This window comes from Sphaerodactylus townsendi, linkage group LG03, assembly GCF_021028975.2.
Source record: "Sphaerodactylus townsendi isolate TG3544 linkage group LG03, MPM_Stown_v2.3, whole genome shotgun sequence".
Lineage (NCBI taxonomy): Eukaryota > Metazoa > Chordata > Lepidosauria > Squamata > Sphaerodactylidae > Sphaerodactylus > Sphaerodactylus townsendi.
This window is the reverse complement of record NC_059427.1, coordinates 52,504,384-52,531,552: the sequence shown is the minus strand read 5'-3', so window position 1 is coordinate 52,531,552 and position 27,169 is coordinate 52,504,384. Positions and strand designations below refer to the sequence as shown.

General features: G+C 42.5%; 2 protein-coding genes across 3 annotated transcripts in view; one reads left to right on the top strand and one right to left on the bottom strand.

Moving 5' to 3' along the window:
* The window catches only part of GATA2 (GATA binding protein 2), a 627,541-nt gene that overhangs the window by 413,586 nt on the left and 186,786 nt on the right, over positions 1-27,169 (top strand). The window lies entirely within an intron of this gene.
* On the bottom strand, positions 1,607-26,092 carry RAB7A (RAB7A, member RAS oncogene family). The gene is made up of 6 exons (XM_048489769.1): positions 25,936-26,092; positions 8,868-8,962; positions 6,600-6,726; positions 4,329-4,547; positions 3,819-3,947; positions 1,607-2,918 (listed from the first exon to the last, which is right to left on the bottom strand). The coding sequence occupies exons 2-6, from the start codon at positions 8,918-8,920 to the stop codon at positions 2,823-2,825; spliced, it is 624 nt and encodes a 207-aa protein (XP_048345726.1). The 5' UTR covers positions 8,921-8,962; positions 25,936-26,092; the 3' UTR covers positions 1,607-2,822.

The following is a 27,169-nucleotide window of genomic DNA, read 5'->3' as shown; positions in this document are numbered from 1 at the left end:
TGTCATGCAAAGGCAAACAACCTCCCTAGCCGGTTTCTTATGTATTTCAACAAATCCTTATTGTCTTCATGGTTTAGGGCATCTGCCCCTCAAGCTTTTTCTGCTTTCCTTCTTGTCAAGTTACATTTGCTTTGGAGCTCTCTGTTCACCTCCCACTTTTTAATTTAAGTCTTTTTGCGGTTTATGACTTGCTTGACTTGAGTCATTAACCACACAGGCATTTTTTTAGACTTGGGAATACATTTCCCGATGTGAAGTCTGTATCCTACCTGGGCCTACATTAAGTTAGCTTGAAAAAGTGCCCAAGCATGTTGGTGGGATTTGTCTCTTTTGACTCTTCCTTTTGACATTCTTCTGATTACATAAGAGGGAACTTTGCTAATCAAAACTGATTGTTTTGGACATTAGGGACAACTTTCCATTACCATGAATTCTGAACTGGGTATTGTGGGTTTTCTAAGTTCTGTGGCCATGGTCTGGTAGTTTTTGCTCCTAACATTTTACCCACATCTATGGCTGGCATCTTCAGAGGCTCTAGAAAATCCACAACAGCCAGTTGATTCCAGTCATGAAAGCCTTCAACACCAAATGCTGAACTGAATAGCACTGTGGCCACTACCCTCAGTCAGCGCAAGCATCTCACACCAGGCCTCAAGCCACCACCAGAACCAACTCTAGAGTTGCTACCTCTTTGGCTGACAAGCAGCAAAAAGGTCCCTCTAGGACAGAATGTAATGTAGCCCTCCTGCTTCTTCTCAGGATTTCACATTCTTCTAAGAGTGTTACTTTCTTGATATACAGGCTTTGCATTACCAGTGGAGATAACTGTGATCACATACAATGACAGGAATAATCTGAAGCATTACAATGGGATCAGAATATACAGAAATGGTCTGCATTTTTAAAATAATCTGCAATAGTTAAGAAAACTTGAAAAATTCAGCAGAGCTATTGAGGAGAGGTTCTGAACATGATTAAGAATATACTTTTAAGCCGCTAGCCTCGATGGTCTTCAAAACATATTAGAAACATTAGGTCTTTGAGATGTTTGGTAACAGGCAGCATTTGGCACTAAATAGTTCAAGCAGTTCTCCTATAGCACAGCTAAATCTCACCTTCCAAAGCAAACACATTTATTTTGTAAAGTGTTTAACGAAGAATGTTTCTGCTGGTATGGAAGCTGCTATGTGCACTATTGTGTCATTCTCATAGTTTCTGATACAGAACAATTTTTCAACGTGCAGTTAGCGCAATCTAGAGTGATACAGAAACCACCAAAACTACGCTATTTTGTAATAATCATGAAAAGTGTTATTAGAGTTAGTCCTTGTAATAAGAGGAACATATTAGTTCTTCACTGTAATTTATTTATATATTTTGAGAGAGAATTACTCTACTGTTAAAAATGCCCAGGTAATTCTTCTATAACACTTATACCTACCCTGGTTCTCTAAATTTTCGCTGGTGTTCAATAGGCATCCATGGTCCTAGATACAACGGCATACTCATGAGAATTAGATAGTTAACACTGGCAAAGGACTACAATTAAAGTTAGCCCAAGAGCTGTACTAAGAGGAGTCAGAAAACAGAAACAGAGAGCAAGTAGTTTTGTTCTTGTTAAGTTTATTGGCATGTTTCTTTACAGAACAGCTCTGCCTACGTACTAGAATGTAGACCTCTGGAAAAGAGTAAAAGTACTCCATTTAAGAAAGCTACAAATGCAAGAACAAAGAAGAGGGCAGGAACAAAGTTGCCAAGTTTTTCCATTCCAGAAAAATCTATATTAAAGGACAGTAAGATAGAAGGGGAAGAGAAAGGAAAAGTTTGAGCCATCTAGCCAGAATGACCACCACAACCCAGATGGAGCTTTTCCGACAAGAGTCCGAGACCTTGTCTTGGATTCCTCTATACAGCTGCAAAGCTAATCATGAGAGGGGTAAAAGGCAAACACACACAATGATCGTTCAGAAAGCTGTATTTAATTTTGAAGTCCAGTAATTCAGAGTGCAAGGTTATGCAAATCATCCTCTGACGGGTTTTTAGCTACAAGAAGCTAGACAATTTTTTTTTTTGCCAGTTGAGGAAGCTTTTTGGCTTTTAAATCAATAAAAATGTTCACATAATTCTTGCTTCTACTGTACAGAATACTGCCGCTATCTGGACTTGTGTTCCTAGTACACTATACTCCACAAGTGTCCTGTTCCATATCTTGAACCTGTGTTTCAGTACTTAAACATGTAATTCAAGAATTTTACACTAATTTATACATTTTTAATTGGTTGCATATATTAACATGTACTATAAGATTTTTCCTAAAGAAGCCATTACATAATACGTGGATACTGTAAAAAGATTTGATTAGTTAAAAGTAACAAGCATTAACAGATACATACAAAACTCAACCTAGTTGGACTGAATGCTGAGCTTGCAATGAACTATGGGTAATCAGCCTTTCCAATTGCAGCCTTCACGGGGGGGAACACAAGACAATGAAAGGTCAATTGTTACAGATCATCTGTACACAGTTTCTTTCCATTGGACACCTGAAAGCAGCTTAAGTTCCAAACATACATAAGAATTTCCTTTTTAAACTAGAGAAGAAAGGTCTGCTACCATGAAATAATGTATTGGGATGTAGGGACATGGATGGGAGTTGCGTAGAGGAATAGGTTTACAAGTCGCTCATGGTAGAGGGGTGATTTTGGCCACTGCAAGTGGGATCTCTCGTTTTCTTTTTACACAGAAAAGAGGGGCTGTGTGTTTGAAGGCCTAAGTGTGATATCCGTTTGTGAAGGACTGTGCTCAACCCCTCCAGCCCCACCTCAGCAGCTGCAGCCCTCTGCGGGGGTCTTTGCTCGGTCATTCTTGTCTAGTTTGATAGGTTCAGGAAATTCGTTGTAAAGCTCCACTTCGGTTTCCTATCAAGCAAGAAGAAGCCATCACCAACTGCAGTTCAGCCCAAGTTCAATAGGAAATGAATGCATGGTGTCAATATGAAGCTCCCCATAACCCTCCCTCCAAAAACCCAAGCATCAGGCCTACAGAAAGCAAGGATCTTCTCCAGGATAGGTCTTAGGCAAATTGTCACTTTGCATTATGCCAGGCGAGATGACTTACGGTAACAAGGCCATGCTAAGTGCATCTAGTCATTCCATATACTCAAGACCCAACAAAAAACTTCTCCCAAGTGCTTAAGATCCTATGAAGCTTGTTATTGTGTGTAGGTCACAAAATTATGGCCCAATCAGGGGGGGTCCTGAATCCTCTTGAGAAGGCAGCATTGGGCTGTGCCAACGCGTTTGTCCCTTCTACTAGCGCAAGGGGCACCCATGCTAGCAGAGGGGGCTGCTAAAACCAGAAGTCTGTTGTGGAGCTGTGCTGTTGCCCCAATTGGACACTGACATGGGGGGAAGTGCAAGGTGGGGCATTACTGGGGGTGGAGCTGACATCAGTTGGCTTTCACCCCAGTTTTGCAGCTGATTGTGCTGCACCCTGGACTTATGCCAAAGCCCTATGGTTGTGGTGGAGTGGTGTTTCTGGCATTTTCTGCCACCCCATACTACCTGAAAGCCCTCTGGAGACAGCAGGGTAGTGCTGTCCCCAGCCACCTGGGGCTCTGGAGTGGGCTGCCCACCATTTTAACTTGGCAAATAAGGCACAAAGTATTTTGGGCCAAAGAACGTTTTGATACTACACCAGGCCAAAGCTAACAACTGCATATTGAGGCAGCAAGACTCTGCCTTGATTCCTAGCCTTCACCCAGCCCGATCTTGCTAAGAACTCTGTGTACTGGCACTAGATAACAGCAACTGCCATACCTGTTTAAGTGCATTTCGTGCAATTGTCTGGAAAGCTTGTTCCACATTAATGGCCTCCTTGGCACTGGTTTCAAAGTAGGGGATATTGTTTTTGCTGTAGCACCAGGCCTGTGCTCGTTTTGTAGTAACCTGTAACAAAGGCAGGACCCATTAAACACTGCATCACTCTGAACAAGACTGGAGCTCAGCATTCATACATGCCAACCAACATGCATCTGTATGCACTATCAAGCAGAAGGAGAATTCATGGAGCCTAGCATTTAGCACAAGTTCTTAGGCAACCTTGCATATTTAACTGCTCACTTCCAACATTAAAGCATCTCTTAGCCATCCTTCTGAATAGCCTATGACAATGAGGAGACCTACTGAGCCTATGAGGAGATCTACTGAGTTCAGACCCCCATGCTAAAAACACTGTGACATTATGCCGCACAGCACAGTGATAATGGATTCAGATTTTTGCTTTAGTAAAAGGATGATAGTTGAAAGCCAGAATATCTGCCCTCTTACTTGTCTGTTTTCTAGGTCAATCTTGTTTCCCAGCACAACAAAAGGAAAGTTTTCAGGATCTCGTGGACTAGCTTGAATGAGGAATTCATCTCGCCAGCTGTCAAGAGTTTTGAATGTGTTTGGGGCTGTTACATCAAAAACCAGCACGCAGCAGTCTGCTCCTCTATAGAAGGCAACTCCCAGAGACTGAAACCGTTCCTGTCCTGCTGTATCCCATATCTGCAAAGATCAAAACATATAGGTTTAAGGACAAATTACCAATTTAGAGATGTATCCAGTCTTGTTGCCAGGCAACATATCAACTTCAGCATTTGCTGGGGTATGAACTGTGACATCAGACTCCTATTTTAAGGGAATATCAAGCCAAGGCAACAACGTAGTCACTTGGAACTGAAATTATGATTGTTGGAAATAGTACAGTCTCCAGGCTTCTACAAATCTGCTTGCCATGGCCAACTGTACCCTCTAGAGATGAAGAACAGATCCCCAATGAAATATAGAGAGAATTCTGGAATAGCAAAAGTCCTGTGTGCTTAAATCTGTAGAAGGCAGACCAAAATTGAGCAGGGGAGGCAGACTTTGCTACCTATTCTAAAGCCCACTACAAAAACCACTTTCCTGCCCATCTTCTAGCACACACAGGACTCAAGAGACAGGGTAAGAGAAAACATGGTGCCACTATTAAGCTGAGCCAAAATGAACAGTATGCTGCAGTGATACCAGTGCTTTAAGGTAGGGATTCCAAAGTGGGCAGTATTGCCTCCCACCCGGGGTGAAAATATCAAAGGGGGGGGGGGGGGGCAGTGAGCAATTTTGGAGGGGAAACGGTTTTGTCCTTCCATCCTGGTAACTGGTGAGTTTTAAAAGAAAAGTAGCAGCACTCTCTTCATTATGTAGCCCAGGATGGGGGGAGCACCAAGGTAAAGAGCCCCATCACTGCTGCTTTGCAAGGCAGGATTGTTTGTTTGTTTTTTGCAACAGCATCCTCGATGTGTAGTCTTGTTGGGGAAAGGAGCCAAGGCAAAGAGCCAGCAAAGGCATCACTATTACTCAATTTCTGTGCTCCGTTTACAGTTCTCTCAACAAGACCTTCCTGACCGCTACCCTGCCCAGCAGGACAAAGTCAAGATGTACCTGTGGTTCCACAGAACCTGACGTAACAGTGGAGGGAAACATAATACTGGAGAGAAAAAGGTAGGGATCATTCAGTTTTACTAGGAGCCACTGACAGCCCTGTCCTCCATCAACATGTCCACTCCCCTTTTCAAGTCTCCCAAGTCAGGACAGGGAGTTCCACCATTCGTGCTGTGTGAAGAGATACTTCCTTTGGTCTGTTTTGTATCTCTCACCCTTCAGCTTCCGCAGATCCCAAAATGATGAGAGAAGGAGAAATGCTTCTTCCTGTCCACTTTCCCCATACGATGCGTAATTTTGTAGAACTCTATCATGTCTTCCCTTAACAGCCTTCTTTCTAAGCTAAACAGCCCTAAAGGTTTTAGCCACTCATAGGACAGTTGCTTTAGCCTCCTGTTCGTTTTGGTTGCTCTTTTCTGGATGGTCTCAAGCTCTACAATATCCTCTTTTAGGTGTGGTGATCAGAACTGTACATAGTATTCCAAGTATGGTCTCACCACAGATTTGAATAAGGATAGTATGATAGCAATTTTATTCTCTATTCCTTGTCTTATTATGGCCAACATGAAATTTTACAGCAACCATACAGTGCGTTGACATTTTCATTGAACTATTAATAACACCCCAAGATCCCTTTCTTGGTCTGTTGCTGCCTGCAGAGATTGGGATTTTTTTTGCCCCAATATGCATCACTTTACATTTCCTCACACTGAATCTCATTTGCCCAATCCAAGACTGTAAAAACTATACTCCCTCATTCAGTCCAAAATGTCTTGCATGTTGTAATGCGGCTTAGACTTTTTTCATTCAGTTTTCCTGACTATCTAAAAGATCACAAAGGCATTTGTAAGCACATTACTGGAAACCACCACTGCTGTTCCCTGGAGCCTGGAGAAAGTATCATTATGAGTATGTCCAATGCACTGCCCAACTGCAGAACAAATACTTAATCTTCTCAGCTCAAAGCTGAATTGAGGGGAAGGCAAGTCGAGCCTGTTGGGCTAAGTCCTGAAGAGTTCCCAGCACTCAAGTTTTATGACAGCAAGCGTTAGATCTGACTGGCTACTGAAGCCAGTTAAAATTTGTAGAGCCATGAAAATGTTACAGCAATGACTCGAGGCATGCATTTCTTCTTACCTGCATTGTGACTAGCCTATCATCCACCATCACTTCCTTTGTGAGGAAGTCTGCTCCTATTGTAGCTTTGTACTGGTTACTGAACTTCTTGTTCACATACTGGTTCATTAGAGATGTCTTCCCCACCCTGTGGAAGATACACACTTAAATCAAGTTGACTGAATTTAGACAATATGTTGTTAGCCTAAGCCTGCACACTGCAGCCAAGTTTCAGGTTTTGAAGCATTTTCATCTTAACCATTCTTAAATATCAAACTGAGTTCAAGTTTTGAAAATATTAATCTCTGATTCATCCATCAAAAGCAGAGAAGAAATTTGGGTCAAAGGTACCCTTAGGTAGAACTTGTTAAAAGGGATTTTCCTTGAGCAATTGTGGGCAGCTCATCCACTGCCTGGACAGGGCTCTGCATCTAGCATATATAGCCCTTTGACCTTAAAGTATTTCACTGGGATTGCCTTCCTGAACTCTACCAGCTGTGCTGTATTCATGCGCATCTGCACAGCAGCAAGGCCACTCCATTCGCTAATGAAGAAAGCCTTATCTAAAGTTGCACATCTATCAGCAATATTCAGTACTTTACTTCCATGAATTCATGCTGCAAGTTTCTCTTGCAGAGATAACTAGGATCTCCAGAGATTCTAGAAGTCACATGTACTCCAGAGCATTCAATTCCAAAGCCTGAACTGAATGACATCAGATTTGTTTATTAAGTGCAGAGCTGGAGTCAGATTACAGACCTGGCAGCCAAGTGTGGAATTTTTTTTCCACCAGCGCTGTTGCAAATGTTATCAACACATTTGCAATAGGTAGCTACTCAGTATTCTACAACATGAAGTGGTTTTAGGTATGTGGTGGTAAGGTTATCCAAGACACGTAGAATGGAGCTTGCCCAGGAGATTTAGCACTGTGGGTATCACATAAATCTCATCTGTTAGTCTACAACCATAGCTTTTTGGTCAGCAAATAAAAAAAAATGGCCCTATAATTCTACCACATTGTGTTTTTAGAGTTCTATTTTCTTCGTAGTTTAGTTTTGTAGTTTTAGCCTCTAACTACAGATAGTATCTTAGAAGCTAACTGCTGTCCATCTCTGATGCTGAAGATTATTTCCTATAATTTGAGAGCTATTCTCATCTCATCGTAACTCCTCTTCTATTTTGAAGTCATTTATATAATGCCAGCTTTGCAGACCTAGATATCTTTGTCAAGTAAAAAAGAATGTTTTATTGCAGTACCAAGCCATTCAAAAATATAACCTAAAATACATTCAAACAATATAGACTCATAAATTAAGATAGATAATAAAAGCTACTGAGAACCACTTTACACATTTTAAGTACCAAGATAAACAAAAAATGAGCCTGAAGTTCCCCTAATAATCTTTTGTACTTGATATCGGAAGAGCTTTATACATTGAGGTGCAAAACTCCCTACTGTAATCTGATCACTACAGGATTTTTGTCAGACAGTTGTTTTTCAATCTTGATTTTTTTCCTGAGATCCTTGAGGGTTTTATTCAGCAAGGGCTGATAAACTTCGATCAAGCCATGCTGTGAGGAGATCATCTTTAAAAATGCATGTTCTAGGGCAGTGGTGGCGAACCTTTGGCACTCCAGATGTTATGGACTACAATTCCCATCAGCCCCTTCCAGCATGGCCAATTGGCCATGCTGGAAGGGGCTGATGGGAATTGTAGTCCATAACATCTGGAGCGCCAAAGGTTCGCCACCACTGTTCTAGGGTTTCCACTTCCCCAGACTTTCACAGGCAAGGAATTTTCTTTAAAATTCCCTCTAGTACTGCTGAGGGCAAGGCAAAACGTCTGGCTAATGTATATGCCCTCCTGTGGCATTTTACTTCTAGAGCAAAAAGACAGGCTGTCAGTGCAAGAATATATCTACTACTAGACTGTAATATAAAAGGAGAGGAACTGGAGAGATCTGACTGATGCTCAATGTCTTCTACCTTTTGTCTTAAGATTTCCTTGGCTTGGTCTCTTCCTAGCTTGGGAGAGAGGCCAACTCTGTTTTTCCTCTAGTGGCCTTTAGCCAATTTGATTGAAAGCTTTGTCCAGTAAAAGTTTACATTTCAGCTCTATTGGAGGAGAGGGGAGGGGGGAACCAGCATGGTTCATTGTACTACTGTGCTACAAGACACAGGCCCCTGCTTCTGAGAGGCTTACTGTATTTTCAGTTAAATGCATCTCAAGTGACTTTTGTGAGCCAACTACACGCACCATCATTACTAATACCACAGACAGTACTCACCCTGAGTCTCCGAGGATGATGACTTTGAGTAACACTTTCTTTCTAGAAGTCATTGTTCAAGAGCGGAGTCCTGACTAACAGTTCAAGGGCACTTGCTGGACAAAGACAGAAATCAGAAGTTGAGGTACAGAATGAAAATTACTGATATTCAAAACAGGACTGAATAGGTCTGCACAAACTGGGCATTTACCGTATATACTCGTGTATAAGTCGACCCGCATATAAGTCGAGGCACCTAATTTTACCACAAAAAACTGGGAAAACTTATTGACTCGCTTATAAGTCGAGGGTGGGAAATGCAGCATCAACTGCGGCATCAGTAGGTTAAATGTTTTTGAATATTTATTTCAAAGAAAAACAGTAAACTGGCTCTGTAAGTGGAAAAGAGGGCCAACAAGAACAGTATGGTATCAACAATAACTTTAGAAGTACAAAAACCTTAGCTCAACCAGCAACCAAGCTAAAACACAAGAGTTAAAATCCTTCAAAACTGGATTCCTCATCATCAACTGTATGTCCAAATGTAACCCAACTTAGATTTTAAGAGGGATATTATCAGAAATGAAAAATCTACTATCAGCTTCTATTGTAAACAATGGGGATGGGGCATCCCCTTTGGGGTCAATAACTTTGGGATCCTGACCCAAACTTCACCAAACCTGGCTGGTATCATAAAGAGACTCTCCTGATGAGACCAGCCAGGTTTGGTGAAGTTTGGTTCAGAGGGTCCAAAGTTATGGACCCTCAAAAGGGTAGCCCCATCTACTAATAGCTCCCATTGAAAACAATGGGGAATGGGGGCACCTCCTTTAGGGGTCCATAACTTTGGACCCCCTGAACCAAACTTTACCAAACTTGGCTGGTATCATCAGGAGAGTCTTCTGAGGGTACCCTGAAATCTTGGTGCCTCTAGCATAAAAAATGTGCCCCCTGCTGGCCGGCAAAGTAAAAACACACGCAAAAATTTAATGACCCAAATATAAGTCGAGGGGAGCTTTTTCAGCATTAAAAATGTGCTGAAAAATTCGACTTATACATGGTATATATGGTACTACATGTCCAATTACTGTATGAATTTTGCAGGTTTGGAATCACTGCTGGTAAAAATTTCCACAATGGCTTTTCAAGCCCAAGGAAGCTAGTTGGGACAATAACTCTAAATTCCACAGAAAGAGAAAAGCAAAAGTCAGGGTAAATCTGCTTCATTACAATCTGCCATGCTACCAAGCCTTGTGGGTGTGCGGGCAATCTCATGGGGTTTTCGAAGCAAGAGATGTTCAGAGATGGTTTGCCATCGCCTGCTTTCGTGTGGGCTGAGAAAAGTTCTGAGAGAACTGTGACCGGCCCAAGGTGACCCAGCAGGCTTCATGTGGAAGAGTAGGGAACGGAACTTGATTCTCCAAATTAGAGTCGGCCAGTCTTAACTAGTACACAATGCTGGCTCTCAAGCCTTGGGCACCCTAATTTTAAAGCTGCATGCTAAAGCCATTTTACTATTTCACAGTATTTGAGTTGCTTAGAAATTAAGAATACCAGCATTTGTCATCCGTAGTGCTTTCTATGACAGACTAATAGCCACCTCAACTTTAGACCTACTCAGACTGAGCAGGTCTTAAAGGTGGGGTGGCTATTAGTCTGTTTATCTAGACCAGGGGTAGGGAACCTGCGGCTCTCCAGATGTTCAGGAACTACAATTCCCATCAGCCTCTGTCAGCATGGCCAATTGGCCATGCTGGTAGGGGCTGATGGGAATTGTAGTTCCTGAACATCTGGAGAGCCGCAGGTTCCCTACCCCTGATCTAGACATTAGTTGGCTAATTTGGCTATAAGTTTATTTGGGCAAAATTTGCTGAACATGGGACAGTGGGCTCATATTTCCATTATTTTGTTGAAGAGGAATTCTTAAGTTTGGCCATTGCATAGTCATGTCTGTTCCTGAGCATCCAGCAATGGTCATTCCTGCAATGGCCAAACATAAGAATTCCTCTTCGACAAAATAATGGAAATATGAGCCCACTGTCCCATCTTTAGCAAACAGCTTAGTTTTTAAAGCCCAAGAGGAGGAAAGAAGATGTCAGTAAAATTCAGGGTTCAAGAGTATATATAATTTATGCTATAATGCCTCCGCTGGTTTGGATGAACTCGTAATTGTAATGAGGCATCTAGCTTCTATTGGCCAAGTTAATGCACTGAAAGTCTCTAATGTCTGTGACTATCCCATACACTAGAGCAGTGGTGGCGAACCTATGGCACTCCAGATGTGCATGGACTACAATTCCCATCAGCCCCTGCCAGCATGGCCAATTGTAGTCCATGAACATCTGGAGTACCATAGGTTCGCCACCATGGCACTAGAGAATGGAAACTGGCAGTAAGGAATCTTGGCAGGGGAAGCCAAATAGAGCAGTCAGGAAACAACGACACCTTCATACTCATCAGAGTACTTAGAGAACTCGTACATTGTTCAGAGTACTTAAAGAAGCTGTACATTTTTGAAAGAGAAATGCTGGGCTGCAAAACTTGCCAGTTTCAGGGTGGGGGGGAAGCTAAAGGTAGCAGAATAGAAACACAGACGTAATGGTTTGACTAAAGCATATTTTCACAATTCTTTGGAACATGGCAGTAAGGCAATATGATCGGCAAAAATACAGAAAGCAGCCATATGATTTGGCTACTGTAAATTTCGTTGTGCATGCACAATGACAATAAATGCTTATGCTTATGCTTATTTTGACCAAATGTTCTTTATCTAGGTAATGTTTAGTGGACAGATAACATATGAAATAGCGAGTAAGTTACTGCAAAAGAGCCAATGAGGCCTGCAGCCCACATATTTAACCCACTGCAAGAGGGTGAATACTAGCTTCACTTCAACAAGCTCTATAAGGTTAGCTTGCTAGAACAGAATGTGTCTTCATCCAGCATTTAAGCAGGAAATATGGCCAACAACAATGACCATATAAGCATCTCAAGCAAGGACTGAGCATGCCACCATCCTGCTTAGAGTAAAGGAAATCACGGACAGCAGCTAGTATAATATTTCAGTACAACCTTAGAATGGCAGGTATCACACATGGCAGGTATCACACACTAGTTCAGTACTTTCTGTAGCATTTCAACATGCAAACATGCTTTACAGTCCTAATCTACTGGTGAGTGATGAATGATACTTTTTTTACCCTAGGGCCTACTGCCTTATTCTCCAGTATTATTTCAGTGGGAAGGATTTAAAGCAACCGTCATCTCAAATCTACGATTTTAGTCAGGCTACAGCACAATTGTTAGATGCAGGTTTTCAAACCTGCTGTTGTCATGCAGAGAAATGCTAGATGTCTCCCTCTCCCAAAGATGCATCAGAACACCAACTATTCTACGCCGTATAGTCTTGCTCTGACTTGTTACAATTGGACTCCCATAGAAAATGTCAGGTTAATGTAGTAGTCTAGATAGTTATGTCTCCCATAGCAAAGGCACAGGAGAACTATGCACTGAGTATGCTTACAGGAACATAGCACCCAGTAGTCAGATTTGATCTCCATACCAATTATCAAAAAGAATCAATCTGCAGTCTTAATTTATGCCGCTTGATCAGTATTTACACAACATCCTTGCATTTGAGCCACCTAACTCTAAAACGGCAAGAGCAAAACAGGGAAAACTTTGCATGCCTTGAATTAGGATCTCTCAAAAATACCTGGCCCAATAATGAGTTAGTTTTTAAAGATTCAAAACCTTCAAGAGAGACCAAGGTTACTTTTCCCTAAAATAATCAATGTCCAGTAACTAATTTCTGCACACTGCATAAGTTTACGGAGTGAGACTCTCAACAATCATTAGTGTTCTATGACTGCAGCTGGTTGAAGCAGTCTTGTACCTTTTCACTGTACAGTCATCCCTTCCACGTTGCTGGGGTGAGGGGCACGATGTGCCCATGATCTGAAAACCCACGTAACAAAAGATTCAATGAACACACACTTATACAACACTTATACAATTAGGGAGGAGTGTCGACAATAGTTACTGAGGGTAGGTTAAATGAAAGTCTTCATCCAATAGCAGAAGGCAACAACAGAGACAAATACCTCTCCCTGGAGAATTCCAAAGTTTTGGTGCCACAACCAAGAAGGCCCTGTCTCGGATTGCCACCCATCCAGCCTCAGATGTGGCAAGGGCACCCAAAGCAAAGCCTCCAAAGATTACCAGAGTGGGTGGGTAGGTTCTTTCAGGAGCAAGCAATCCTTAAGACAGGCTGGCCCCAAGCCACACTGGGTAAAGCTTTGCAATACAACATACTATTGAAGTGTTCCATATTCTAAATTTTAATCATCCTGCTAGCACAGGGGTCTGCAACCTGCGGCTCTCCAGATGTTCATGGATTATAATTCCCAACAGCCCCTGCTGATGGCCAATTGGCCATGCTGGCAGGGGCTGATGGGATTTGTAATCCATGAACATCTGGAGAGTCGCAGGTTGCAGACCCCTGTGCTAGACCTAATGTGATTATAAGACTGCCTGCCTAAATATACTTTTTTTCACTATAAAATAAGGTGCTGCAATGTGCAATTAATAGTTATCATTTTGCTTTTATACTTTTAAATTTCATAAATGAAAAATACAGTGTTACGTCAAGATGTAAACATAATATATTTATATTAAAACATTGTAAATAGGCTAGTAGCATTAATATTGCCTAGATTTCCATCTTCTCCAAGTTTTTATTAATCATCATTTCACATGAAAATCAACTATCCTCCAATACCTGAACCTTCTAACTCAAGTACAGACAAGTCTTTCTTCAACTTGCTTTTCAAGCTACAGTAATATGCATGAATAAATCAGTCAGAGTCTGGAGCTGGGCTCTAAGGATTATTTTTAAGGATTGTGATACTAAAGACCATTGGGTTGAATGAGCAGTTTCATCTAAGGGGGGAAAGTACTTATTTTTTAAAGTATAACTGATAAGGGTCTCACTATATTAAGCTGGCTCCCACAAAAGGTTTCTAAGAAAGGAAGACTGTAGCTGATCCCCCCTGTACTGTTCCTAGGGGTTCCCGTCTACAAGACAGGGTTTTGAAAAGCATTTGGGGTGAAAGGAGGAGGCAGGAAGTTCCAGCCTGCAGACAAAAACCCCTCCTGTACATAGAAATCCAAGACATTGTTTTAACATATTGTCATGGTGGGGGGCACAGAGAAAATAGGGATGACTAAACTGAAAGCTCATGGGCTGCTAGGTTTGGAGAACTGATCATCTGAAGAAAACAGAACAAGGAGGAAGGAATGAGGAGGACTGTTATATTATTCTATCAAAGGGGCTATAGTGCCAGCAGTGTCAAACTCATTTGTTATACTAGGCCCTTATATTACATGAGCATGACTCAATCGAACTGGGATTTGCGGGGAGGGAGGCTTGGTTGTTTGAGTTAGCAAGCCTCCAGCAGGCTTGCCAGTCCAGATCAGCACTGGTGACTGGCGTTGGGGGGAGTGACAGCTGGTAAGCCCACAGCAGGCTCACTAGCCCAGGTCAGCGGGGAGGAGGGTTTCCACTCAGCTGGCAAGCCTGAAGAGGCTCGCCAGGGCAGATCAGGAGCAAGGATGCATGGATGTCTGGACTGGCAAGGCCACACCAGGCTCAGGAGGCATGATGGGAGCAGGGGATTGCCTCAGCTAGCTCACAGGCCTGAGAAGCCCTCTCAAGGGGCTGGATCCAGCCTCTGGGCATGTTTGACATCCTTGATACCCCAATTCTGCTCACAGTCGCCACTTTCATGCCAAATAATGGTAGTTTAGCACTCCTATGCTTCGTTACCTATACTGGCTGTTACCGTGCTGCATGTCATCCGTGCTGCGTTTTTGTAGTGGCACACCACAATACCTGAAGGTGTTGCTTGCCTTGTAACAATCAGATATGAAAATAATTATCTTCATTAAAAAGTCAACCTGTGCATGGAAAGCCCAAGTAAATTTCAAGCTTCTTATATGCAAATACCACAAGCACCAGAACCATCCTCTTGAGTACCAGGTATGCGTAACACTCAAGACTGGATCTGGATCTGTTCTTCGGTCCATTAGCCATACAGTTAGTGAGCAACCTCTGGCACTGGCCCACTGATCCTTTCAAGTGCAACACACTCAACTGAAGAGACTTACTCTAACCTAAAAATTGAAAGGTTTTGGGCTAGAGCCAGTGACTCCAGATATAAGGACTTGAGACGCTTTCTATGTCCTCCCAGTAGTCCTTGCTGACCCTGGAAAAAGATTATTATCTAGGTCTCTTTCTGTAGTAAAGCTGCACTGACAGAAGAAAGGGAGATTCTATTCCCTGCTTACTCCATCCTCCAGACCAGGGGGGATATTAGTCTACATACGACCCAAACACCTGGCAATAAACTTATCTGGAGTCAGAAAGGACTACTGAACAAGGCAAGGTCGGCCCTCTTGCTTCCTTCTGCTGATGGACTGCTGTATCCAACCCTATAATCAGTTAACGAGATGCTCAAACAGATCACATAGCAAGGATGAGTAATGCTAAATTAACCATGAGAAATACAGGTTTGAAACTGCTTGTGTTAAATGTATTGTCGAAGGCTTTCACGGCCGGATTCAACTGGTTGTGGTGGATTTTCCGGGCTGTGTGGCCGTGGTCTGGTGGATTTTGTTCCTAACGTTTCACCTGCATCTGTGGCTGGCATCTTCAGAGGTGTATCACAGAGAAAAGTCTGTTTCACACTGTCGCTCCACCATGACCTTCCTGCCAGTTTTGATACAATTAGTGAACTGGAGGCTCCATTGCTGTCTTCTGGCCCTTTTCTGGACCAGTTTTCCCTGCTCACTGAGGCTGATGTTGACAGGGCCCTGACTGTTAAGACCTGTGTTTTCCGAGGCTCTCAAGGGTACAATTCCCATCAGCCTCTGTCAGCATGGCCAATTGGCCATGCTGGTAGGGGCTGATGGGAATTGTAGTTCCTGAACATCTGGAGAGCCGCAGGTTCCCTACCCCTGTGTTAGACCTACTACCTGTCCTCTGGATCCGTGCCCCTCCTAGCTAATTAGAGCATCCATGCTGGACATGGGACGGAGACCATCCTCGTCACCATCACAAGACACACTCCGCATGCAGCTTGACCGAGGTGGATTGGCGCTGCTGGTATTATTGGATCTTACTGCAGCGTTTGATCTGGTCGATCCTGACCTTTTGGTCCACCGTCTGGCCATCTCTGGGATGCGGGGCGTTGTCCCTCAATGGATCGCCTCTTTCCTCCAGGGGCAGAGTCAGCAAGTGTGGCAAGGGGGAACAAGTCTCTCAGAGGTGCCCGCTTTGTTGCGTTGTGCCTCAGGGGGCTCTATTATCCCCTTTGTTATTTAACATCTACATGTGGCCCTTTGCTCAGCTTCTGCAGAGTTTTGGGCTGATCTGTCATCAATATGCTGATGACACTCAGCTCATTCTGTTGCTGGAGGGGGGGGGGAGGCCTCTGGTCCCTGAAGCTCTACAGCACTGTTTGGAGGCGGTCGCTGGTTGGTTGAAGCAGAGCAGGTTGAAACTCAATCCATCGAAGACAGCGGTCCTCTGGCTGGGTCGCAGGGAGGGGAATGAGGGTTTCTAGCAGCCGGTGCTAGAAGGGGTCCCTTTAAAACTGACCTCTTTGGCTCACAACCTGGGAGTCCACCTGGATTCCTTTCTTTCTATGGAAGCTCAGGTGGTCCATGTGACCCGTTGCTTTCTTCCACCTCAGGCAGGCTCGGCGGTTGGCCCCTTACCTCTCCCAGACTGACCTGGTCACTGTGATCCACACTAAGGTCACCTCCAGGTTAGACTATTGTAACTCACTTTACGCAGGCCTGCCCTTGCGGTTGATCCAGAAACTGAAGCTGGCTTTTGTTTCTGTTCTTAAATACGACTTCTCTAACGCTCCTCATATTATGATACCTATTGCTGCTTTAATTTTCTTCACTTTTCCGACCTGGTGAAACACTTTTCTTCCATGTTAATGAGAGGTAAAGACAAATAGAAAAAAATGAGTCCTGTTACCATCATGGACTGTACTTTTCCAGTGGGAAAACTGGGGGACCCCTGAAGGATTTTGGGAGGTTCTAAATGAAGTTAAATGCTTTAAAAGACAAGTCTTACAGATTCAAAATATATCACATGAAAACTTTTAAATAAGAATCTACTACATTAACTGATAATTTCAGTGTCTACTAGAACAATTAAGAAACATGGTGCAGCATTTTACTGTGTTGTGACATGAGGGTTATTTGCAATTTTCTTTATAGCAAACCTAACCACTGACGCTATTAAAATATCACAAATCAGTTAGTACACGTTAGTACATTGTGCCTATGTTAAGAAAGAGATAATGCATTTTATGTTAAAACAGGAAGAAATGTTTAGAAAGCAAAGAACTGCATATATTTCAGCTTCCCACAAAATCTGAACACAAATGAATATATGAGGCTGCCATATACTGAACCAGACCACTGGCCCATCAAAGTCAGTAGGGCCTGCTTAAGACTGGCAGCTGCTCTCCAGGGCCTCGGGTAGAGAAGGTGTTTCACATCCCCAATTGCCCAGATGCTTTTAACTGGAGATGCTGGGAACTGAACCAGGGACGTTCCGGATGCCAAGCAGATGGTCTACCACACAGCCACAGCCCTTTCCCTTTCTGTTTCTCCAAACAGGCTTTGAAATTTTACACCTCTAAACATAATGCTGATCATAAGGTTCCTTTTGCACTGAGGGGGGTAGTTCCCTGATAGAGAAGCTTCTACATGCTAGCGGGACTGTACTGTTTGAATGGTGGTGTAGAAATACCGAGAAGAGGGGGCTAACGTACAGGTTATGCTGTTCTGAAGGAAATGAACTGCTGGTTAAAACATAGATTCATAAAACTGCAGATCAGTTGCTGAACATATTAAGCAGATGTCTACTACCAACTCTTCCTGGACTTTTTAGGCTTCCCCTTCTGTTCCCTCCCTGTGGTGTCCATAGGAACAGTGCTTGGCTCAAGGCTGCACAGTCAGATTATAGCATCATGTGTGGGTTTAGGCTGCTTAATCACTTGCCCTCTCGCGCCTGGAAAGTGCCCCACAATTGCAGAAGAATCAAATCTTGCTTCTCGTAATTGCTTTTTAAAAACATGTACACTGTAAACCAAGCAAAAATGGCAAAGGCTTTGAACAGAACCAATTAAGTTCCTAACCAGCTAGTACTTCTTCAAAAGGAATGCTGAAGGCTGCTAAGATGAGGCCAAATTTTAGAATTGTGTCTGTGGTGCCTTCCCCCACTAAACAGAGATGTGGCAAAATGGAAAGCCTACCAAAGATTCCCTAGTGACTGAAACTAGCAGTCTGATCCATGGATCGGTCTTATGCTGCCACTTGCCAACTGCTGAATGAAGAGCTCAGAACTATTTCCTAATTATGTATTCAGTTATTTTAGACAAGAGTATGGACAACTTGTTATTTACACTTTTAGAAGGTTAAACACAATTTTAAAGATAATTATTTCATGAGGTTTGTCTCAAGGCAGGAGGCTTCTTAGAACCCTTTTAAACAAACTCAAGGATGTCCAGGCAGTGGAAATCTCATTGCCAGTACAGGAGAAATCAGGCTTCTGTGTAGCTAAGGAAAGCTTAGTTCCAGTAAGTTCACCTCCCCTCCCCTTGCAGCATCACCAAAGCTTCAGCAGCACACAAGCAAATCTCTCAAGTCCAAGGAGTCAGAACACAACACTGGCACCTCAGCTGTGCCTCCAATGGCGGCTGGACTGCCACCAATGTTCAATTATGTTATGACTGTCCAGAAGCTAAGCAGCACAGACATTTTGTGCCAAGACAGAATGGGCTCAATGCAGAAATGGACTCAAAGCAGGAAGGTTGAGCTTGTTTTCTGTGCTCCTGTCCTACTTTAAATAAGATACGTATTTTGCATTCCTAACAGCATTTAGGAAGATCACAGTGCAAAGCCAGGTAAGTGTGCAGATGAAACCAATTTAAATTGTGCCAAACCAAATTAAAGTGTGCAGATTTAAACCCAATAACTTAAAACGAGCCATCTAACATTGTTCCCTTCTCCAAATTGATCCTTCTTAATGAACTTTGGCTTCTGAATATCCTATATGGCATGGCTGCACAAGCTGCAGAAGCAATAACAAAGATACAAAATTTGTGAAAGTTTAGAAGAAAAAATGTGTGTGTCCCCGCCCAGAGGAAAAAATTAGAAATTGAGGCAGGGGGAACTGAAATATATGCAATACCTACTTTCCTATCAAATCTAAATGTCTTTTATTGATACATTATAATACATCATTTATAACTTATTTGTAAATAAAATCATACTATTTGGTATAACTATGGAATTTGAAAGGATAAATATCCTCATTTTCTATGAGAAAAATCACAAGTATATCCACTGCATGAAGACCATTGCAAACTGCTGCATCTTATGTGTACATTAAATCTTTACAGTCTGAGAGGCAAACAAAAATAGAAGTTGAAGGCAGAAAAATTATGTAGTAAAAAAACCTGTTTGGATAGAAATGCTGTCAGAGAAAAACACAGGTCTGCCAGCATGTTTGGATATTAAGATAAATTTTGTAACACTAAATACTGAACATCTTCTGTACCATTAAACACTTACAGCATATTAATTGTTGACAGAACTGACATTTAAACAAACAGTTCTTGAAACAGTTGACCGTCTACAGTAGAAATATTTTTAAGTCCTCCTTGAAGTTTTCCGAGCTTTCTATTGGAAAAATTAAGTCTTCGCTCAATGCTGTAGATTTGAAAAGAGTAAAATGTTTGGTACAAATGTTTGCTCATTCAAGAGAAAATGTTTCACAGGGGGTTCTCTTTGGTGCTCTTCCAAATTTTCCAAAGGCCTTGGCACAACTTCTCACCACTTTTTGCCCTGTGCATTAACTTTACTATCTGTTAAACTTACCATATTATTTGCCAATCATGCTCAACTTTACTGGCAAGCTACTTATTTACTTACAGCAGCTACAGCCTGCTTTTCTCTAAAGAAACTTATAGAAGAGAGGCCTTAACAACAACAGTGACATCACCCAGGGCAGCTCAGTGCTGGGCAAAGAACAAGAATAACTGCTGAATCTTGGCTATGCAATTTAAAAGAACAAAAAACTATCAGCAATATAGGCTTGCAGCAGAATGTGCCTGGCAGATAGCCACTGATAACAGGATTCTCCAAGAAATACCTACAAGAATAATAGTATATATAGTAAGTCTTTACTCCATACATTTAGATGCTAAAAATGAATCACTAAATTCTGATAAAACCATGGACTGGTAAAGGGATTGCTTCCTCTTACCAGAATGTGTTCAACACGCATCTAGCCTTCACATAACTTGTCTCCACCAAATGCTCAGGTAAGTTTGTAAGAAAGAATGCAAGGCAGATACATTTAAAATAGTGATCTCTCCACTGATCCTCTACAGGTTTCATTTACACCCCACAACCTGAAAGCCAACTTCTGAACGTCACATTGAGAGGTTCAAGGGAAAGGATTACAGTTAAGGGGTAGACATTACACAGTTCTTCCCAGTAAACCTAAAACAGTGGTGTCAAGAGGATACTTCGATCTTGGGAGAATGCTGGGTCACTGGCATATCACAGTGCACTTTCATGCATGCTGAATAATGCACTTTAACGCTCATTTGCCATTGGATTTTGCTATTTCACTTCATAAAGCCCATCTGCAAAGTGAACTGAAAGTGGATAGAAAGTTATTTACTCAGGATGTGTGAAAGCACCCACACACAGTGTGGTTAAGTTTCTCAGAATAATTGGGTAACAATCAGATTCCAATTCACTTATGTCAGTTCTACCGTGTTTCTCCGAAAATAAGACAGTGTCTTATATTATTTTTTTGTCCCGAAGATGCGCTATGTCTTATTTTCAGGGAATGTCTTATTTTTCCGCTCCACAGCTGCATGCTCTGGTGTTCTGGGCATGCTTCCAAACAAAAACTTTGCTACATCTTACTTTCGGGGGATGTTTTATATTTAGCACTTCAGCAAAACCTCTACTATGTCTTATTCTCAGGGGATGTCTTATTTTTGGAGAAACAGAGTACTTATGATCTCTTAAAACTGAAGTGGTCTGTGAGGAACAATGGCAAAAATAAGAAAGCAGGAACCAAGGTTTGTCATAACTATACAGTTTGCTTTAATTTCTTTCTCAGCATCCAGCTTGATAAATTCATACCTGCCTCTATAGTACAGCAGCCTCTAGAGGCAAAACTACAGCTGCAGCTATAGTTTTGTCTGTTCATACCAAGCTATAATTAAGCTTGCTTACTATAATTTGGTGATTTCTAAGCTACTGAGAAGTTGCTTCTCTACAAGGGAAAATGTTAGGTCAGGTACGGTTACTTAACAGGTCTTTTTTTTTGGTTTTGTTTTACTATATTCTAGGGCTCAAAGACTGTAAGCAGCCCCTGCCTCCAGGAAACAGCATCCTGCATGTCAGACTGTTAACAATAGGAAAATTCAGAGGACATTGTTTCATAGGGTCGCCATGAGTCAGAAGTGACTTGACAGGACTTCACACACAAACACCCACATCCAACTGAAGGGTCACTTTCTTGTCTATCTGGATAAGACTATTTTTAATGTTAGATACCAAGTTGTGATCATGGATATTTGCTTGCACTTTAGTGTAACTAGGCAGAACAGTTCAAAGTTATGAAATCTCGGTTCTGGAAAGCTGTGGCTTTTGTTGTTCCCAACCACAGTAATACATGTGCAAATGAAGTCACATGGGCACCAATAAATCAAGTAGATTCTTGGCTACTCTGGGCTTCTGGAGCAAGGGTAGGATGGAGGCAAGGTGATATAACATCTAAGAGTGAAAGAGAAAGCAACAGCAATACAGGAACATATATCCACTTTAGGATTTATAAATAACCTGTTAATTATTGTTTAAGAAATGCCAAATGTCAACAGGAAACTTAATTCAAATTGGTTCTCTTGCTAATTTTCAATAACTCAACTAATTTAAAGTATGCTGCCCAAAGAATAAAAATGTAAGTGAGGAAATAAAAAATCAAAGTTTTGCTACTCAAAGAATAAAAATGTAAGTGAGGGAACTCTGGTGTGGTAAACCTCTAAGTAGACACACTAGGAGAGCATTATTAGTCTAGTATATTCTATTGCACCCCAAAGGAAGGCAAGCCATCATGATCTGCACCAGCACGTTACTGTAGTCACAGATATACCCTGAAGATTACAAGCACTGCCTGTTATTAAGTCTACATCTGACAACAAGGACACATGAAAGTCATTCCTGGAACCTCTGCATCTAAACACAACATGACCTCCATAAACACACTAAAGCTGAACATCGTGATAGCAATACCATTCCAAGGCTTTTGACATGCCAAATAGACCCATTTCAGTGTTGCTACTGTTTAGCCAATCGGCAGCCTCACAGAATTGCCATGAAATTGTATTCAGAAAAGGGGAAGGTCAGTCAAAAATCAGTTATATTTGTACACTGAATACCCAACAGCCTTACATGAGGGGCACAGGAAACTACAGATAAGCACGGATATTAAGTGGTCATCTAAAAGTCCCATCCTTACCAAAATAGTATTTTGTCCCCTAATATCCCACACATTATAGCCATCCAGATCTTGTTAAGACAGCACAGCTTAGTAAGATCACTCAGCAAACATGTGTATTCTCACAACAATAGTATTAGAGAGCCCAATGATATGACTTAACTAACTTAACAAGGACATGACTTAACAGGTATGGCATTTCTAACTCCTTAACACTGGAAGTTTTGTGCTATCATAGGGTATTCTGGAGGCTGTTAGGCATGCTTTTGCCAATTCCCACCAGGAAAATATGAGCCAATCCTGGCTAAGAATCAGACACTTCATCACAACTGCATTTCATTTTTGCCTGCACCCAAATGTCCTCTCCTTCCAGACAAAAACTCATCCCACCTACAGGAATTTCAACACAGAACTCCAGACTATACTGGAAGAAATTCAGCAAACCTTTTCTACTAATTGACAGTTAAGAACATAAGACAATCCCTGCAGAATCACACCGGTGGTCCAGGTAGTCCAGAATCCTGTTCCACTCAGTGGTCAACCAGTTCTTCTGGACGTCTACAAACAGGACATAGAGGCTGAGGTCTTCTCTTGATGTTGCCTCATGCAACTGGGATTCAGAAGTTTACCATTTCTGTGCATAGAGGTTCCTTTCCTTTACCAAGGCCAACATACACTGTTTTGCTTAGCTGATCAATTTCAAGAAAGCCATCTCAATGTTTAGGACTATATAGTCTTTGGAAAGGGCACAGTACTTTGGACAGCCAGTCAGGCCAGGCATAGTGGTTAACAGGAAGTAGGATCTGGGGACCCAATATTCAAATCCTACTCTGCCATGAAAATTTGCTGATGAATTTGGGTTCCCATATACTATTGTGAGAATACAGCAAGAAAAGGAGAACCACGTACACTGCCTGATGTAAGGTGTACATCTCCCAATCACACATTGGGAGTGAAGAACTCGACTCCAAAGTGGTTTGCTCAAAGATCTCTATTGAGTTGAGGACAGATATGAACCAGGAATTTTTTGATTAACTGTCCATTTCTTAACCACAATGCTGGATCAAAAACATAAACAGATACCAAGAACTGATGTTCTTGGTGTTCACTGTCTATATTTTTTTGAGTTGAGTACATAGTCTAAATCAGTGGTGGCGAACCTTTGGCACTCCAGATGTTATGGACTACAATTCCCATCAGCCCAATTCCCATCAGCCAATTGGCCATGCTGGCAGGGGCTGATGGGAATTGTAGTCCATAATATCTGGAGTGCCAAAGGTTCGCCACCACGGGTCTAACTCCAAAAACAGTTTTAGAGCAAAGTTTGCTTTTCCTTTCATGGAGGCCAGCTGAAATTGGTTTGGTTTTTCACGAATGAGTGTAAGACAACAGTGATATTTAAAATGTGTAAAATGCATGCAATTTCACATAATTTTGTTGTACTATTTGAAGTCACAAGGAGAGACAGATTTCAAAAATTGACATTCTCTAGCACAGAAAGCTTAGCCAACAGAAATTCAGAGCAGAAGATATATTTTCTAGGAAATAAAATTATAGATAGCAAAATGAATTTTAAACACCACTCCTGAAAGAAGAACCCTTGCTAGGATGTTTGGTAACCAAAGTGCAAGAAAGGAAACGGTGTCGTTTCTTAGACAGTACAGAACACCCATCCTTTCTGCATATTTATCATGCCAAGATACCTAAAACTGAAAGGGACAGGCTGCATTTGAGAGCTCCTTTACAACTCAGTCTTTGGCACTTATTAAATCTCTATGCCTAGCCAAGTTCTACTCTAGCACCCATGAATTCAATCATGTGCTTCATCAGCTGCTACAAACCACAAGAGAAGACAGTATGCTTGTTCTTTCCCAACTTAAAGGGCATGGCTTACAGCACTGAAGTAGACTTTACCCACTGGAAGTCAGATTCACTCCCTAGCAACTGACAGAAACTAACAAAAATAATACTTATGGTCTGAGAATTTATGCTGGATTGATGGATTACCTGCAGCAAGCAATCCTTGGATTACTCTATGATAATAAAACTGGCAGTTAAATGTAGTCCTGAAGAAATCTGACTTGCTTCAAACTGAGTGACTTTATTGCTGATAACAATGTTGCTGGTCTTCTACAACATTTTGACCACAGTTAATATTAGCCAGCCAGTTTAGAAACTTTCTGTTTACCATTTCTATTGTCTGAGACATCAACTGTTCTGTGATGCTTAAGACACCAAGCCTTTAAAAAGCAGAGTAGAGTCCATCTGCTTTATTGTATATACGCAGCACTGATAACGTGCCCCGTTACTACTCAAGGACATTTGAGCTTTGGCTAGTGCTAGTACTCTTGGAGCCGTCTGAAATCTTGCTTAAACTACCATGGCTTCTGAAAAACAAAATTACAGGCAGCATTCCAGAAAAGAGTGTGACCTGTTTACCCTCCCAGTTTAAGCAGTGATCTCATACTTAGCTATTAAAATAACAGAAAGCAGCAGTGTATTATCTAGCTTGTTCCACCAATCTGACATCCATGCATTTAGATAAGTCTCTTGCATTTAGATTGATATTTTAACGGAATCAATTCATCATTTACACAACAAAGAAGAGAATATAGCCCCCCCCCCCCCCCCCCCCCCCCCCGCTGGCTAAGAAAAGCTGTGCCCTCCAGTCATTCACCCACCCTATTATTCACAGTGTAAGTATCTCAAGAGATTGGTTTGTTTGCTCTCTGGTGATATGTGGTGGTATGTGGCAATATTCTCCTTTAAACCTTAACCACAAAAACTCATTATTAAAGTACTACAGAGTGACAGCGTTCAATACAAAGAACACAACGCTCATATGAAACAGAAGAGTGGTACATAAGCAAATGTGTGCATCCCTACCTACGAACTGTTCAGACAAGAGCTACAAGAAGCCTTATTGTTCAGCTATGGGAAGCAAGGAACTTGGGATGGGCTTGAGGCCATTCATCGTTTTAGGCACCTCCAATAAGCCCAATGGGCCAGGGACGAGCTGTTATTAAGCACACTCTGACAACCCCGCCACCAAGAGGGGCACAATCGCCTCTGTACCCCGCATGTCTTTGTCCCTGGAAAGGGAGGGAAGCGAAGAGGAGAAAGAGGAAGCAACGCAAGGATTTTTCTGGAGGGCGCGCACACACTCTTGGAAACGCTCATTGGGACTCTTCAGTAAGCCCACTTCTGTTCACACGACTGTCGCTCACCCCAGCTTGTCCCCAAAAGCAGGCACCTCCGGTCACCTCTCCAAGGAACCAAGCCGACACACCGCCGGTCGCTACCGGGTGGGCAAAGGAAACCTCTGGGGCCTGCTGCCCTGCCCTCCTCACCTCCGGGGGGGCCAGTCAGCTACTGCTGCGCCGCGCCCCGGCCTCCCCCACACGGAAGGCCTCGAGCCCCACACCCGGCCGGGGAACCGCAAAGAGCCCGCTGCCCGTCTTCCGCCACGGCCCCGGTGCTCACCGAACAGAAAGACAGTCGCCGCCGCCGCGTCGCTCCGGACAAAAGTCACTGCCACCTCCGCTCCGCTCCGTTCGGCTCCGCTTTAATGGGGCCAAACACCCTCCCCGCTTTCACTTCCGCCTCTCGGTCGCCCCCTTCCGGTCACGAGATCCTCTCAGCGTGGTGACGCAAACGCGCTCCGACTGTGGGGGAGAATCGGGAAGCGTCCTCGGGTGATGGTTTCCTTAGCCTCTCTATGGTCCTTTGCTTTGAACGGCGCCTCACGTGACTCTGGTGGGGTCGTATGGGACTGTGGCGGCTTTTTTCGGCTTTTGCAATCCGCGCCTGGCCATTTTTGCTTGGAAGAAAATCCCACTGATTTCAAAGACTTAATCTCCCATTGAGTTGAATAGGGTTTGCTTACTAGTCAGAATGCGCAGGATATGGACTTCATCACGGATAGGCAATCCGATTCTACAAGTATTTATTTGAAAGTGACGTTTATTTCCCAATGCAACGTTAGTGAAATTCATGCAGAGTTGCGTTCCTTGGCCACTGAAGCAACGTGTCAGAATCCCCTTGTTTACTATTACTGCTCCTAATGGTGTGGTGTAGCTTTATTGTAATTCGTCTTCAGTCTCAATGAGAAAGGTGGACAATAAATGAAGCTAAAATAATACTTTTTAAAAATCCCTGTGTCTCTATGCTGTCTGATTACTATGAATGGGTCTGAGGCTATGGGCTTGGCCGAAAGTGGCAAACCTGGAGGAAACCTGGGCTCACTACAAAATAATATGAGTGGCAGAGTTTCCTTAGTTCTTTAAAGCTTTGATGCCTCTGGCTAGTATTTCAGGGTGCCACCACTAGACTCCTGTTCAATTTTAATGTTCTGGGGTGAGCACTAAATGTTAGGAGATCAGCCAAATACCATCAGATCTTGCAGGAAATGACCGCACCCAGCTGAGGTGGGGGGCAGGAGTACATGTGTAAGGAAAAGACAAAACAATTGCTATGAAGGAAAGGAACTTTGAGAACTGACACCCTAATGAGCATGGAATTGTTCATTGACAGCTTACCAGGATTCATTTGGAAACCTCTAGATGGAAATGTGTCCAGTACTGATATGATCTTATGGAAACATAAGATTTGCAAAGGAACAATGGGATTAAAATCTTTTTCTCAACTCTGTATGTTTATTTTATAACATTTTTACTGTGTAGAGAAAGCATGTTATCTCTGCAGACACAAATTCACA

Excerpts from the sequence above, each read along its gene's own strand:
- RAB7A (XM_048489769.1), bottom strand. The coding sequence starts at position 8,920 with ATGACTTCTAGAAAGAAAGTGTTACTCAAAGTCATCATCCTCGGAGAC. Across the intron at positions 6,727-8,867 it reads ATCATCCTCGGAGACTCAGG|GGTGGGGAAGACATCTCTAA; the intron begins GTGAGTACTGTC and ends TATCTTCCACAG. Across the intron at positions 4,548-6,599 it reads ATAGGCTAGTCACAATGCAG|ATATGGGATACAGCAGGACA; the intron begins GTAAGAAGAAAT and ends TGATCTTTGCAG.